Source organism: Triturus cristatus, chromosome 2_1 (assembly GCF_964204655.1).
Source record: "Triturus cristatus chromosome 2_1, aTriCri1.1, whole genome shotgun sequence".
Lineage (NCBI taxonomy): Eukaryota > Metazoa > Chordata > Amphibia > Caudata > Salamandridae > Triturus > Triturus cristatus.
In genome coordinates this window covers 1003084762-1003101582 of record NC_140581.1, presented here as the reverse complement: position 1 = coordinate 1003101582, position 16821 = coordinate 1003084762, and the positions used below count along the sequence as shown (strand labels likewise).

At 44.2% G+C, this 16821-nt stretch overlaps 1 protein-coding gene across 1 annotated transcript in view; it reads left to right on the top strand.

The window, feature by feature from the left end:
• The window catches only part of CNTLN (centlein), a 1182709-nt gene that overhangs the window by 977740 nt on the left and 188148 nt on the right, over window positions 1-16821 (top strand). Inside the window, exons 21-22 of the mRNA XM_085634784.1 lie at window positions 7222-7319; window positions 8844-8970. Of these exons, the coding sequence (XP_085490910.1) occupies window positions 7222-7319; window positions 8844-8970 (225 nt within the window). The remainder of the gene's footprint in view (window positions 1-7221; window positions 7320-8843; window positions 8971-16821) is intronic.

Genomic DNA, 16821 nt, shown 5'->3' with positions numbered 1-16821 from the left:
TGTTGTGGTCATCTCCCCTTGAACTGTCACCCAGTGCTGGGCTTAGCTTATGCTTTCTTGAAGATCAAAGAAGAACCTGGACTAGGTCTATTCGGAACACCACTGCGATGAACTGGGAGTTCTACATTGACTCCTTATTTGATTTCATTAGGTTTAGTAGAAAACTATGATCTTGCCGTATATTGCACACTTTGAGTCTATCCTCATTTGCCTTCAAAAACGAAAAGGAAGGAATCAGCCAATTGTCTTACTATGGGTAAACAAGGATGAACCCGAAATATATCATACCCATTGTTCCTAGGAGTATTGTAAAAACTCTTTGAGCTGATGTGAGATGAAACCATGCAAAAGTGAAGGTGCTTCTGGGATTGGTGATGAATTGGAACATGGAGATAAGCATCTAACAGATACACAGAAGCTAGAAAACTGTCTTTATGTATACAGAATATATTTTTATAAGGAAAATACATATTCACAGCCTTTAGATGCAGTACTGGCCTGAAATCCCCTGAAGCCTTCTGCACCATAAAAAGGAACCAGATGACATCCTAGCCCCACACCTGCCGAAGAAACAGGAATGATAGCATCCTTCTTGCACTTCTTCCACACTGCCTCCTGACACATTCGATACTGAACAAAGTGTAGCCTAGAGAAAAAAAATATTTTAAAAAAGTGTTCCTGAAATTGAACTTGGTAAAAATAATGTTGTGCTCTCCAGAGCTCTACAGTCCAAAATAGAGGATTCCCACGCCTTAAAGAAAAAGATCTTAATCCCCCTCCCCCAACCTGGACACTGTGGAAGACTGGGAGCATGTTTGTGCTGGGGCACTGAGGTAAGGTCGAGACTGTTGCAGATGTTGAATGGAATCTCGATTTGCCTCAGAAACACAGACCCTTCCTTGAAACAATGTACGGATTTCTTTGGAGCCAGCGCAGGACCTAAAGGCCTTCTAAAAGAAAAAAAAGACAAACCCTCCACAAAAGGGTGCGTGGAGCAATTAGATTGGTGGTTTGTGTGATCTTTCTGACTAGCTCATCATGCTAAAAACCAGAAAGCTTAGATCTTGTGAACAGAAGATGTCTTAATTGTGACTTCTTTGTTGGCATCCGCTTTCTAATATAGCAGACACATGTGCTTTCTGGCTACAGTTGCTTATCCAAAAGCAGGAGCGCATAAGGAATCAAATGAGATGTATGAAAGATGCTGACTTGTTGATCCATAATGGACAGAGAGACGGTAAAGTGTGCACCCGGCATGATCTGTGATGCAAGAACCTGGATGGTATAGTTTGCAAAGGTACTCGCATGTATTTAGGAAGATGAAGCCAAAAATGAATGCATTACAGCCACTTCCACTTTTTGTCCACAGGATACATAGGCATGGAAATCTCTGATACTATGGAGCCATGGGAATAAAGCCCCACCATCAAGGAATCCACCTTTTCAGTAAAGGGGAACAGATCTTCAAAGCCTTGTAAAAGGTAGCGCTTGTAAAGAAATCTGGGAACTGAATGACGATCAACACCTTTCTATTCACAGAGCCAAATCCCGATGTACCACTCCATGCACAGAAAAAAATCTGTTTACTTTCTTTGCTACTGGTTGAAAAAGTCCTGCACATCATCCTGAGAAGATGTTCTGGAAAGGATACATTACCCCCTCATGGGTCCTCCTCCTCCCAGTCCTAACATAGTGAGGCAATCCTGCCTCTCGACAGCCAATCAGACGTTTATAATATTTTCAAAGGATATATAAGCCCCTCCCACCCACCGCCATGTCTGTGTTTTTTTGCTGTCCGACGTCAGTCAGAACGCTGGTGTGGTCCGTGTTTCCTGCTTGCCAGTTCACGAGTTTGAAGGGCTGGGTTTGCGGTTCCGTGAGTTTTTTCTTTTCTTTGCTGTTGAAGAGTTTGTTTTACTTCTTTTGTTGCGTGTGGCTCCACCGGTGTTCTGGTCGGCCGCATTCCTGCTCCTTGGCTAGAACGCGCTCCCCGTGCTTGGCTGTGGCGGGGAGCTTTCTCTTGCGTTCTGGCCTCGGGTCGTTCCAGTGCTGGGGTCTTCTAGCGGCATCCGGCTCCCGCGGCCATAATGTTTGCTCTGTTGCTGTGGGGAGACTGCAGGGCTGTCCCGTTTTCTTTCCCAGGTCTCGTGTTGCTTTGACTTGGTTGTTTGGGGACAGTTTTTTAGGGGAGTTGCTGGGCACTTCCTGGTGTATGCGGTGGCTTTCTGATTCTGCTGCATGTGGCCAGGGGTGTTGTGGTTTCCGCTCGAGTGCCTGCTGGATCTTAGATTATGCATCATCATGTTTCGGGAGCTGCAGGTGGTTGCCCTGTTGCAGATTTCCGGGTCTAGGCTGCGGGATTTGGTTAATTCTGCTGTGATGCCTTCCCATGCGGGCTGCGCTGCTTGAGCCTTCTGCTTCCTCCTCTCCGTAGGGTGGGAGTACGTGCTCATTTGCCCTGCTGGGAGGTATGTCCAGTGAAAGCTTTTTTTACGGTCATGTTGGTCAATTTTGTGAGGTTCTCTGCTTTACGCCTGCTTCATTGTCTGCAGAGGGGTGACTCCCTGTATTGTTCCTCGGTGGTGCATGTCCTGCCTTTCCATTATGTCGTCTAGGAGATTCTGACTGTCACATGGCTTGAGGTCGACATGCGGGGGATTCCTCGTTTTCTGGGGAAGCGGTACTACCTGACGGTGTTTGATACTCATTTTCCTCTGGTTCCTGGGGTCTATCTATTTTGACCTTCATGTCTTTTTCCTCATCTTTGTCTTCAGAGGAGTCTGCTCTCATGCGTTCTTCTGCTGCTTCTTGTTTTGAGGTTTGTGATTGCACTTCCTCAGCCTCTGCTTCGCAGGTCCATTCCAGGGGTTTGGGTGCCTTTTTGTCGGTCTTCCGGATCGGGGGGATCTCACTCCTATCTTGGTACAGATGGAGGTCTTGGCTCAGTTTCGGTCTGCTGTGTTTTGTTGGCCTGAGGGCTCTCTCCTCGGCTTCTGGGGTGGCGGTGGCTGGTAGGAGGTCTTTCTGAGCCGCGATTTGGTGCCCTGACGCTGCGCAGACGCCTTGGTCCGTTACCTGCCTTTTGTGGTTCTCCGGCTTTTTGGCTTACTCCAAAGGCAGTCTGTGCGGAGGAGATTGTCTTTTTCCTTCTTCTGGAGTTTCTGGATTCTCTGTCTTCTTCTCGGCCCTTTCGTGGTCAGGCCCGTGGTCGGGGGCTGCGTTCCATTTGTTCCCGGCCTCTGCAGCGCCTGCTGCTGCCCCTAGGCGTTGGTCAGATATTATGCCCAGAAGGAGTCACCGTGGCCTGGTGGTTCCAGTTGCGGTCTCCTCCTCAAAAGGTTATGTGTTTAACTCCTGGTGTTTCACTGGTTGTCGGCTCAGTTGTTCCTGGATTGTTGGTCCGGTCTGATTTCCGCCTGGAGGGTCTTGTCGGTCATCGATCTTGGTTACCGGATTCCGTTCCGTGGTTGTCCCCCTTTTGGACTATTTTCGAGGTTACCCCATGTCTATTGGCTCCGTGATACGCTCTGCCATCTTCTCTGGCGTTGGCCTGTTTTTGTCCTGGGGCATTGTTGTGCTGGTTCTGGTGACAGAGCGGGACCTGGGGTTCTATTTCTCTCTGTTCCTGGTCCCGGCGCCCGATGGTTCCTTCCGCTCGGTTTCTGAATCCCCGGGCTTTGTACAGTTTGGTGCGGCTGGGTCATTTTTGGATGATCCCCTTGTTGTCCGTTGTTCCCCTCATCCTGGTGGGCGATATTTTGACTTCCCTGGGTTTGGAAGTCGCCTGTTTTCACATTCCTGTCTATCCGACAGGTCAGCGGTTCCGGCGATTTTTAGGTGGACGGGTTCCATTACCAGTTTCATGTGTTGCCTTTTGGCCTCTCATCTGCTCCCCAGGTTTTTCCGCGGTGTTGGCTCCTGCTGTGGGGGTTTTGCTGAGTCTGGGTTTCCCTGTGTTTCCCTATGTTGCTTTTGTCTGGTTTCTACTTCCACCCTTATTGTGGTTCTTCTGGCAGTGGCGGCGTTGATGGCCTTGTTCCAGGATCTGGGGTTCATGTTGGATCTGGCCTTTTCTCATCTGGTTCCTGTTCTGGGTCTTCAGTTTCTCGGAGGCCTGTTCGACGCTTAGCAGGGGGCTGTTTTCTCCCTGCGGCTCGGTTCTCTGCCCTTTTGACTCTTCTGCGGGTGCCGCTGGGTTGCCCTTTTGCCCCGGGTCGGGGTTGGGTGCAGGTCCGGGGGTTGGTGGCTCCTTGAGCTCGTCTGCGCCTCAGGTCCTTGGTGATTCTTCTGTTGGCTCGTTGGGACCCTTCCCATACAGGTTGCATGGCTCTGGTTCCTCTCTTCTCTGTTCTGGTTCTTAATTTGGTATGGTGGCTTTGCTCTCCCACCCTGGTGTGAGGTTGCGTTTTCTGCTTCCTGCTCTCATCTTGTTGACCTCGGACGCTTGTGCTTGGGGTTGGGGGGCAGCATTGGGGTCGTTGGTGGCTGAGGAGCCTGTTGGTTCGTCCCGACAATCAGGTGGCTTGTTGTTACTTGCGCCTTCTGGAGCGGTCAAGGTGCGCGTCTCTGTACCTGCTGCCTTCCGTGATTTGTGTCTGGGTGAAACCTCATCTGTTGGCATTGAGGGCTGTTTACGCCAGAGGCATCTGAATTTTGTAAGGACGGCTTGGACCGCTTCCTCCTGTCCTCTGTTTTGTGTCATCTGTCTGTTCCTCTGTTCCGGGACCTTTGTCTTCGGATTGGGACTCTCTGGATCAGTCTTTTTGTTTCCCCCCATGATGCTGTTCACCTCCGTTTTGTTCCGAGGTGGTCTGTCCTCAGGCTTGGGGGTTGCTTTCTAGTTTCCTTGTCCTTAAGGCTTTCTGTATGCCTTCCCTCCTATTTCCCTCTTCCTAGGGGTGCTGCAGAGGGTTCGGGGGGAAGGTGAAGGTGTCTGTGCTGTTGGTTGCTCCTTTTTGACCTTATTGCCTTTGGTTTCCGCTCCAGCTGCTGCTGGAGGTGGGGGTGGGTTTGGCGGCTTCCCTTGACTCCGGCTCTGCTTCTGTGTCTGCACCTGTCTTCGCCCTATCTTTGTCTCCTGCATCTGTCGGCCTGGCTCTCAGCGGCTGTCGTTGGCGTCTTTGGGCTGTTCTTCTATTTGGGCCTGTGGCATTTCGTTGTCGCTTCGGCCTTAAACATTTAATGACTGAGGCATTTTTTAAAAATAATATAACGCCAGCGTTCTGAATATTTCCTGTAAACTACTTATATTTTTCATGTGTTTGGCAGTGAGAAATAAGACATTTTTAACTGGTGTATTCATGATATTTTAATCTAATAGTTTTGTATGTAATGTATTTGCAGTTGTGTAGTGAAAACCCATTGACAATGTTTGAGTATTCTTTTTTTAATTGCATGTTACTTTGTCCAGCACATCTTTAATCCTAGGTTATCTTGAACTCTTTAGAATTCAGGGACGTAGCTCCAGTGGTGCTGCATGTGCATTGGCACCGGAGTCCAGGAGTGTGCGGGGCCCAACAAATCATGATTATTGCAGTGTTTTACCCCTCGGGCCATTTTCCTTCTTTTTAATAGGGCCCCTGGCACCGTTGCCCCAGCACGGCTAAAATCCAATGGTGGCCGTTGCTGTTGCCCTCATGGACTCTTCCCTGAGGCTGCTATAAACAATAGTTTACCAAAAATTGAACAGCACACACTAATTTATGAAGTCCAAATTACCAGAAAAAAAATTATATTCTCAAACATGTGCGGTGGAATTTTTAAAAGATCCTTTATTCTTTATTGTTTTAAACTCCACAAGGTAGCCAACGCGTTTCGTCCTTTTATAGGACATTTTCAGAACTCAAACAGGTATCATTCATGTGCACTGCTATTTGGGCTCCCGAATTTTTGAGGTAAAGAGTCTTGTTCTGCATCAGGGGTCAAATATTTCAAAAGGTCCAATTATTCGAAGGTAAGTCTTGTTCCTAATCAAAACCTTTTTTTTTTTATACCATTGACAGAGAATATTTGGAGGAAGGCGGTTTGTCGCCTTGACTACATTCAATAGATGCAGCGGGTGACATGGGCCAGAAAAAATTTGATTAGGAACTAAACTTACCTTGGAATAATTGGACCTTTTGAAACATTTTACCCTTGATGCAGAACTTTCTGGAGCCCAGATAGCAATGCACAAGAATGATACCTGTTTGAGCCCTCAAGAAGTCCTATAAAAGGACGAAACGCGTTGGCTACCTTGTGGAGATATAAAGAATAAAGGATCTTTTAAAAATTCAACCGCACATGTTGGAGAATATAATTTCTTTTCTTGTAATTTTGACTTCATGAATTAATGTGTGTTGATCAATTTTTGGTAAATTGTTCATGTACATTTTTCACTTTTGAGAAATTATGAGGTCTTGTTTCTTTTGATCTGTGCACCACACAAAAATAGATTCCCACTGCAATAACAGGTGCGGTAATGTGTCCAAGACCTCTCTTGTAAATTGTTTTTTATGAACAATAGTTTGCAGTGCCTGCATGAAAAGCCCCACTTTTTCGTGTCACAAGTCACCATGAAACTATACTCTTCTCTTACTTCTGCTGAATGTTTATTCTGTCCCCACCCTCTCTTTTACAGTGCACTGTTTGGGGCGGATCCACATATGTATTTCAGTACCGGAAGTTGTACTACAGAAATCGTTTTTGCCGTACTCTTACCTGCCTTTGCTAATCGGCCCGAAACGTCCAATTTCCTGTTAGTAAAAGTGCAGAGTACACAGTCCTTTCTATTTACGACAGTTTTAGATGCTTTAGGGGCACATTCACTAAGACACGAAACGCTATTTAGAAGGGAACGACTGGAGAACTGATCGACATGCTCCAAAATGCCTTTGTGAAGTGGCCCCTTTATCTTTCCACATCGATTTGGTTCGCATTTATTATGACTTCTTTTGTCGACAAAGATATGAGCAGACTGTTTTCGCTTGGTTCAGATTATACCTGTCAGTACTACGCTATAGGTAGCTTGCATTGCAAGTAGCATTGACATTTTGGCATGCCGATAGAGAAGCAATCAAGTGATTATTGATGTGGTAAATAAAGTGTGTTATGTGGTCCCCGAGCTGTGACACTAGACATGCTTTTTAGTACTCCACACATTTTACTCATGAGAAGAATTATACAAAATAACACATTTTCTCAACACATTTGGAAAGCAGTATCGGCTTTTATGTTTTTTAGAATGCGACTAACGAGATGAACAAACAGTCGATGACCATCAAGTCCTTGAAAAACGACACGCAGGACCGGGAGGAGCGCATTCGGGAGCTTCAAGAAAAGTATGTAGCTTGATGTTGGCTCATTTCTTGAGTTTGGCGCCACCCAGTGGCAGACTTTTTATAGTTTATAAACTAAACGTCAAAAGGCTGTCATTTAGCGTCTCTCTCGTGTTTACTGATGGAAAGTTGGGGGTATGAAATGTCTTTACGTTGTGTATTTTTGGGGTTGGGGTTCGTAGATTGTATCTGACGCGATGCGTTTACACTACGCCAGGTGAATGTAAATCGTAGTGCGTAAACCGAAGGCTCGCATAAGCGCATTAGCAATCACCCCTGCCCTTGGACTAATTCAAAAATTAATATCGCGGTTGTGTGAAATAGATTTTTTTACACACTAATTCTCTGCTCAGAGCCAGCCAGGCATGTCAAGGTTCAACTACTTAAAAAGGATTAAGGAAACAATTTTATCGTTGCAACAGAAGCAAAAGGGCTTTATTAATACACTTGATTAGGGATTTTCACGTTCATGTTTATAAATAATCATTCTTTTATCAAGTAGATGTGTGTGATGCGGCGCATCGCCCACCGGATCCAGTCTGCACCTTTCCAGTAGCCGAAGGTTGCACTGCTGTTTCCATGTTTCTTTTTTATCGCTGGATAACTATTGTCCCCAAATAATTAATTCGACAGATGTTAACAAAATTGTAAATGATTCTTTGTAGTTCCTGCCCCTTTGGTGCCTTAGCCCATGACTGAAATGTTTGGAGAAACAGGTTTATTTTGTCAAAGCAATAAGACAAAAGATGATACGTTTTCTAAAGTGTTTTGCAGCATTCAGCAAGTAGCAAAATAGACATAATAAAAAGGAGAATTTTTTAAACAAGATTTGTTTAAACTAAGTAATCATAAATTTGCAGTTAATATTCCACTGCGATTGTCTGAAATCGTATTATGTTTCTACCGTCCAGTTTACGATCAAAAAATATGTTTAAGGAAAGAACATAGGGTATGAGTGTAGATACACACACACACACATTTGATTCGCAGACTCACTTTATTAATAGTTCGTTTTATACAATATTTGTTTTTAATGGGTTAATTATCTTGCTAGCTAGTTCGCATTTTCCAACGTTTTTTTCCAAAATGATACATTAGAAATTAATGAAAGGAAATGAGAAAGCTGAAATGGCCAGAGGAAGCCTGCAGTGACCAATATGCTGTCTATCTTCCCAGCGAATTCAGATTTGTAGAAATTGCTTTTGTTTGTTTGTGTGTCTGTTTCTTTTAGTAAGCAATTTGAAATACTATTGAAAAACGAAAATCATTCACATTTGGCACTGTTTTCATTTAATTAGTGCATACTAATCTATACGTTTGAAATAAGTGTGGAGTTGTGTGTATAGACCTGGGTGCTTATGTGTAACAAGTGCTACTGAAACTATTTTTCTGTTATTGAAGCTTGAACCCTGCAAGAAACATGTTTAGCTGTCACGCTGTGTAATTTTGGAAAGTGGTAAATGGGTTTTATTCCACACTGCTATAAATGCCGTTTGACATATCTCTTTATCACACACGCTCTTCAAGGGTTACTCGAATGGAGAGGGATGTCAACATGAAAAGGCACTTGATAGAAGATTTGAAATCTCGGCTCAAAGCAAATGAAGAAAGTGCTAAGCCTTGTAAGGAAATGATAGAAAATCTTGAAAGAAAGGTACGTTGGATTTTTTTATACACTTTTACCCGCGGTAACAAAACCCTCTGTGTGCCAGATCGAGAACCATATAAATGCCTGAATAGTGTGTGGTGTTCACTGACTTTATAGCATGATATGGTTCATAAAGAGAGGACACGAGAAAGCAGGTGCCCCAAAATGATGTTCCCTACCTTTATATATTTTTCCAGTGATCACTTCCCCAAGTGCTATCCTTAAAAATGTCTGGTTTCATGCAGCATTGCTCATGTGTTTCAACAATTCTGATTATCAAGTTGTTTGTGACTTTAAGAGAAAGTCGATAAATGCAGGATAAAAGAGCAAGTTGTACAACAGTATACAAATAAATACAGATTGGATGAAAAAAACAGGGTAACTGGCAAATGATGTAAGGAGGCCAATGGTAAAATGAATGACTTCTTTGGCATCCCTCACATTATTACGAAGAAACATTCTTGAGGTGAGGTAATCGCGCCATCTGTAGAGTTGGGCAGGCAAATAAGCCAGGAAATGTTGACAGAGTGGACGAGAATATTTAGGGACATCTTTTTCTCTCCAATTTACCTAAAGTACACTGTGGTGGCAAATTCCTTGTTCTTAATATAATAAAGAAGCGACCTAATGCATGGTGTTTTTGTGCAATCATAGGCAATTTTTAAAGCATGCTGTTTCCGCTACTCTTGAGCAGTTAAGAGACAGGGATAGAGGAAGTGCCGGGAAGAGTATTGAGTGAGCTATGACTGAGGTTCTTGGAAGCATGGATGGATGGGTGGACCAACAGCGCTGTAGATGACAAGGGAAGGAGGCTCAAGACACTTCACTTCTGGAGTCTGTGATTTTTATTTGAGCAGAAGTTTCAGTAATAAGAAGGATATTAGCCGAGCTTTTGTCTGAGAATGCCAAAAGTTTTTGTCAAGTGCCTATGGCCAGTTCCTCTCCATGTGCCGCCATTTTAAGTTGCTCTTGATAAAGTGGGAGTCCTTTGGGCTATGAGTCTCAGAGGGGACAGTTGTAATGGGGTCTACTAAAGTGGCAAAAATGAAGGCAGCGTTTTGGTAGAAATTAAAGAGATCAATGCATTGAGAGCTGTGGGAGAGGTAGTCGTGTTACGTCATTGGGGACTTTTCCATGATCGCAACCCAGCATTCCTTCCCTCAGTCCTCGGGCAAGCGCATGTATGTAGTAACGTAGCTTGCGTGGGGCAAACAGACAAGTTATGCCCCACATCCCTCTCAACTTACTTTAGAGAGAATGTTTGTTAGACATGGGACAGAACCTACCAGAGACTCAGTTATTTCGATTTTTTTGCTGTGAGTTATGGGTACCCTTTCATCCCATGTGCACACAAGAAATCCACACTGTTATTTTTAGGCTTTATTTAAAGTCGATTTTATTGCAGTCTAAATGCAACAGCATTGTCGTAGGTATCAAACAATTGAAGCAAAAAGGAAAACACAGTATGAAATTTAAAAAACAGATAACATAGTACATTTTGAGAATTTCTACATGTCTAATCTTAGTATGAAAAGTTTTTGTTTTATAAAGATCCAGTATTTAGATGTCATCTCACATGCATACCTGAACTTAATTTATTTTCCAGCCTAAAACCTGTCTCCAAACGAAAACCAAGCGGTTTGGGGTAATAACGGCCCTGCTAGTCTCCCTCTACCTGGTTGACAAAACCCTAGAAAAACAACCCTGGTGCCAACATTTCATTAACCACTGTAACAATAAATGTTACAGACTGGCAGAGCTTCCCCAAAAAAACCCATAATTACACTTTTTGAATTAAAGAACAATGACATTTATTTCTGGAATATATCAGTACAATATTAATTTTATTAGTTCATTTTCATTTTGCAAGTTTGTATCTTTACACACATAACATTACTTCCAAAATTCAATGTTGGTTGTTTAAATGTTATCGATGTAGCACAGCCAAACAATTTCAAATTTCATTAGTCACATTCAATTTATATCAAGTGCAATAATTGGTTTCTTTGATGTTGCGCAGTCAATGATTCTGGTGGGATCCCATAATTTAACAAGCAACACTTCATTTTGGAAGTAATTCCACATGCGTAAAGGTACAAACTTGCAAAATGAAAATTAAGAACTAATTAAATTAATATTGTACTGATATTTTCTAGCTGTAATTGTTCTTTAATTCATTAAATGTTATGTTTTTCTTTTTCGTACTCTCCACCAATTTGTAACATTTACTCTTACATTGGTTCAAGAAACTGTCTTAAAACGAGGCAGAATTACGTTTCTGTAGAAAAATTGTTACGCAACGATGACATTGGCATAGTCTCACAAAGAATTGCAATGCTGTCTGCTTGTCCAGTAGTCCGAAGCATCACTCGCTGTCCTGCGGGCTGTGAACTATCAATTTAAACCATTGATACTGTTTATTTTGAGAAAAATCTACTTTGTGATTCATTATGTCAGGTGCTAGTAAGTCATAGAAATTTACATATCTAAGTTAAAACCACATGCCTGTCCTTTAAACATCAAAAATTCATACTAATTTAGATATATATAAGGTAGAAGCATACTGTCGGAATATATAAACCTAGTACATATGGTGATAACATGCACAAAATCCATATGCGCTAGGCCTCGCTAAACAGAAGCAGTTTTAAATGCACTGCATAATGGGCTCATAATAGGCATAGAAGGCAAACCACATGACAGCATGTTTATACTACTAATCAGGTGGTCCAAGACACATGACTCAAAGAGCTTCTGGAGTCAAATGACTAGGTTGTATATATGAGGAGACAAAACTTCAGTCAATGTAATCCAAGTTGTGAACTGGACATCTTATATATCAGCATTGTGTTATGGTGCTTCTACATGCAACATAACTATCACAACAATCCCAATGTTCAGGTAACAGAAAATATGGTTGCCAATACTCTCAAAGGTGCTCCACCCTTCTGTGTGCCAGGCCTACATGGAGTGCCAATTAATGTCTTCAGGGCCATACTGGTCTTTTGGTCTCGGCTAACAATCCTTTTAACTTCCAATTGGAAATCATGGTGGACTCCATCCTACACCTGATTTATACAAAAAAGGCCGGGCAGGTGGGGGGCAGAGTCAAACGCAAGAACTGCAGAACCAATTGCTTTGTTGGACTCGGAGGCTAACAATTAAAAAAAATGTAGCTACATCAATCAGAAGTGTGGGTGGAAGAAGCAAATCCACTTTCAGTACTTACAGCAGGTTTCATGAAAGGTCGAGAGATCAAGGACAGCATTATCCTCTTATGATTTCTTGCACAGAAAGCAGTTGCTACAGGAGTGCCAATGTCCATGTATCCTCTTTCAGCATGGCTTTTGACTGAGTAAATAGGAGATTGCTATGGGCGAAACTTGCCAATTTAGGTATTTTCCACGCTGTGCAACAGGCCGTACAGCAATTACACTGAGGCTCATGAGTGAGGATCAAATTAGAAGACATCCTAATGAGAAGTATGAAAATAAACAGAAACCATGGTCTTAAGCATAGGCGTGTCCTTGCCCGCTTCTGTTGAATTTATATACAGCTGACATGATGAATAGCCTAAGCACAGTAATAAATTATACTCCAGACTTGGAAAACCTTCACATCCCATTAGTCCAAATACTCTAATGACTCAGACCTACTGGATGCCACCACAGTTTTGACTGCAGCACTCCCTCGACGCTTTATATAGATAACGACAGTCTGGTAGGGAACCTCGATAACTCAAAAATACTCACTTATGGGCAAAACCAGGCAAATATATTTGACATGTGGGGATCAATAAAATCGAGCAGACCACCACATACCAGTATGCGAGTCTGTGGCACAATTGGAGGGCGGATGTACTCACGAACACTTCAAACCATTGATCCTCAACTTAGAGCACTCTCCTGGTTCCTGAATGGATCCTGAAAACGTTTCTGTAGCAATGCTCCTGTGTGCCATTTGGTGGTGATGTGCAGCTCCGCGTTTGCTCAGTATGGCCCGATGAGTGAAGGTGCAGAGCCACATGTAAGGGCCACCACTGCATGCTGGTATCACTTCCTTTCCATCAGCGCCTTGCGGCGAAAATCTGGCATTCCACTCCCAATTTATTCGGCCTTCTGACAGCTGCTGGAAAAAGAAAAAATCCAGTGTGCTAAGGAATCATGCCCTTTCGTAAGACTACATGTTTCAAACCGTAACTGTAGAAAGCAGACATCTGCCATAGACCTGCGCAAGGTGGGTCTCTGGTGCTTGGGCTCAGGACATGACTTGAAGTCCCCATGGTCGAAGTCCTACGGTAATTCAAAATTGAAGTACAAATACAAGCACAAGAAAGTGAAGCGGGACTCAACCTCATCTGTCCATCTCTGCCCAAAGAGAAGGCTCTAGGTTGTCACAATGTCAGTCGGTCATCTTTCAGCTCTCCGGATGCAGAACCAGACCCAAATTCAGCCCATATTTCCTGGACCAATGGCAACGCCGCAACAAATTGGTACCATTAATGAGCCCGCGCTGCATATATTTGGTGTTCTTCTGGCTCCTTCTGGTGTGTCTTTGGGCCCAAAAGATCCATGGTAGCCTCCACTCTGGTTACTGTTAGCGGATCCATCTTCTATGCAATCTGAGCCCTTTGGTCTAGTTACGCACCTGTACCGTACAAACGTCCACCCTTGCTTAACGATCTACGCCATTCTCTTCCCTATTGACTCCAGTACCAATGCTGGAAGAGGATCCAGTGCTTTTTCCAATGACTGACACTGAACCCACCTCAGCCCTATCCCAATTGAAGCCACGCTATGAAATTACAAAAGCAAAACTGGTCGCCATGCAGCCTGGCCCTGATCCAGTGCAGCTCCAAAGGTGAATTTGCCATGAGAGGTTCCACTGACTTTTTGGGTCTAGTTCTGACCAAAGCTTATCACCACCTAGAGGTGGTGATTATATGCCTCTCATTATGTCGAATATAATTTTTATATGGACTTAAAAGAGGGCAGTGGACTTGATATTTCGCCTGATATAAGGTTGAATTTTCCATTTTGAACCCCAGAGGAAGAGCATGCATCGTTCTCAGCAGTAGTCCGACAAGCAGCTGAGGTTTTGGACCAATAGCTGCCCTCTAGTAAGACTAACACCAGTGTCCTTAGGGAAATCTTTAAGCCACCACTTGTCCTTGCTCCATTTCAACGAGGCCCTCACTGATACCTTAATGGGCACTTGGTGAAAGGCCTGTTCTTGCCCAGCTGTGAATAGACAAGCGGCCAGATGTCACAGATTGGTGGCTGAGGATCCAGATTTTTGAGCTAAACATCCTTCTGCAAAAGGTCTGGTTGTTTAGGCTTCAACCAGCAGGATGGACCACAATTCATTTCCCACAACTCCATTGGGTAGGGAATCTATGAAGAGTAAAGTGGTTGGAAACAAATGTTCTCAGCGGCTAGCCTAGCCTAGTCAATGCAGTCCGCTTATTGGGTCTGGTATATGCATATCCTCTGGGACATGACCAGCAAGATCTTGCTGGTGGATATGGGAAACCTTAAGGCTCGTTGGCACTTGTGTGGCGCTCTGCCATCATCATGTGTGCACTCCACAGGATTTTCTGGAGATGTACAGGCCTTTCTCATGGATGTGCATTTCAGTGGATTCACCTATTTAGCCAAATATCCGATTCTGCCCTGAAACATTTGAAAGAAAGTAGGGCCATGGCACACTCCATGGATTTTTTGTCCTCTTCCAATCAGTTTTGGAAATTCCGAGATGGGAGCTGGTGTATGGGCAACATCAGTCTCACCAGCCACTGCTGCAATCACTCTAGTTCTTTTGAGGCTGGGACATTGGATCTGACCGGCATTGTACAGACAGACAAGGGCATCAGTCCTCCCAGTCTCCTTACCTTGTGGCAACAGCCACCAAGCTGTTTTAGCTTGTGATTAGTGGTGCACAACCACCGTAAGGGAGGCAGGATCCAGCACTTTCAGTAAGGGTGGCGATTCATCAAGTCCGATGGGCGAGTCCTTCAAATCGGTCAGCATGGATATGCCCTGCTCTTTGTTTCTGCTCAGCCACATCTTTCTTCCATATCAGAGTGAATCGCAGTGGAACATATGTCTGTTCTGTTGCAAATGTTACTTTCCAAAGGAGCTATCAACGGTCGTCTGGAGTTGTAAATAGAAGAGGGTTGTTACTTTCACTATTTCCTGACCGAAGAAGGCTTTGGCCCATTGTAGACCTCTGAACTCTGAAATCCTTCCTCCGGAATGGCAAATTCAAAATGTTCACACTGGCCTAGATCCTGGCTGCCCTGGACCCAAGCGGCTCCTTGGCCCTCCAAGATGCATGTTTCCATGTAACCTCCCAATAATCCCTCAGTCGTTATCTGCAGTTTAAGGTAGGCCAGGAACATTTTCAGGTTACCCAGCTCTCCTTTGGCCTCACCAGCTCCCCTTAGGAATTTACAAAAATGATGACAGTGATCAGTGGACATCTTCAGAGGTTGGGACTTCCAGTTTTCCTTTACCTCTAGTCTGGCTATTAAAAGCAGCCTTATTACAGTCAGTCCTATACCACCTCCAGATGAGAGTGAAACCCTTGACAAAGTTGGGGTTCATGATCAATCACCCAAAAGTCACAACGACTCCTTCACAGAAGGGTCTTTTTATTGGGGCTGTCCTGAATACGGTACAGTTCAGGGTCTTCACTCTGTTACAAAGAGTCTAGGAAATTCAGGCTTTGATCCAGATATCCCAACCTCAGACAGGATCTTGATGAGAGCAGTTCTGGGTCTTCTTAGTCTTTTAGCCTCCTGCATCCTCATTGTCGACTACGCAAGGTGGTACATGTGGGCTTTTCAGTGGAATCTGAAGTTCCAGTAGGCTCAGCACCAAGGAACCCCTTTGATTACCATTCAAATGTTGAAGGAGACTGCACATGTTCTGCAATAGTGGCAATTCAACACAATTGGATCAGTATCAGGCCCCTCTCTTTTTCCCACCCATAGTTGACAGTGGTGACAGACATGTCACAGCTGAGTTAGGGCGGTCACCTATGGGAGGTGGAGACTGGAGAACTCTGGTTTCCGTTGGAAGCCTGACTCCATATTAACTTGCTTGAGTTGTGAGCCATTTGTTATTTCCTTGAAAACCTTCCTACCATCCATCAAAGGGAGGCTGGTGCAGGTTCTCACGGACAACACCACCCTACCATATGCTATTGCGCCAAACAGGGCAGAGTGGGATCCTGGTACCTGTGTGCCGCTGGAGTTGGTTGAAGAGTCATGGCATCTTCCTGACCACTAACCACCAGGCAGGGTCCTGAATGCCAGAGCAGGCCAGCTCAGCAATCTACATCGGGAACACTACGAATAGCGGCTTCTCCCAAGGTGGCTCATGGCAACTACATGGCTAGATCTTCTTGACGCTGTTGCAAATGCACACTGTCAAAAGTCTTTCTTGTTGGAGTTTTCATGAGAACACTCGCTAAGAGATGCGCTCCAACTAGTATGGAACTCAAGCCTCACAGACACTTTCCTGCCTCTGCCTCTGCCTCTCCTTTCCTTTAGGATTTCACTCCACTAGAAAAGGATATATCTACTCAGGTGGGTGCTCTCAGTTTGCACATCCATTCAGAGTTGGGAACATTTCTCCATGGCCTTTCCCTGCCCTACATAACTGTCAGTCCTTTCGCCCGTTGGAAGTGATGTCCCTAGATACCTTCTGAAACCAGGAAATGCATTTTGCCCCTTCTTTGTTCACTCTCATTTTAAATTTCCAATGCCCTACCTCCCCTTGCATATTTTTCACCACTTCACTCAACTTCTCAGACTTTGAGTTGAGCATGGAATGCGATTCTATACATTTAAAA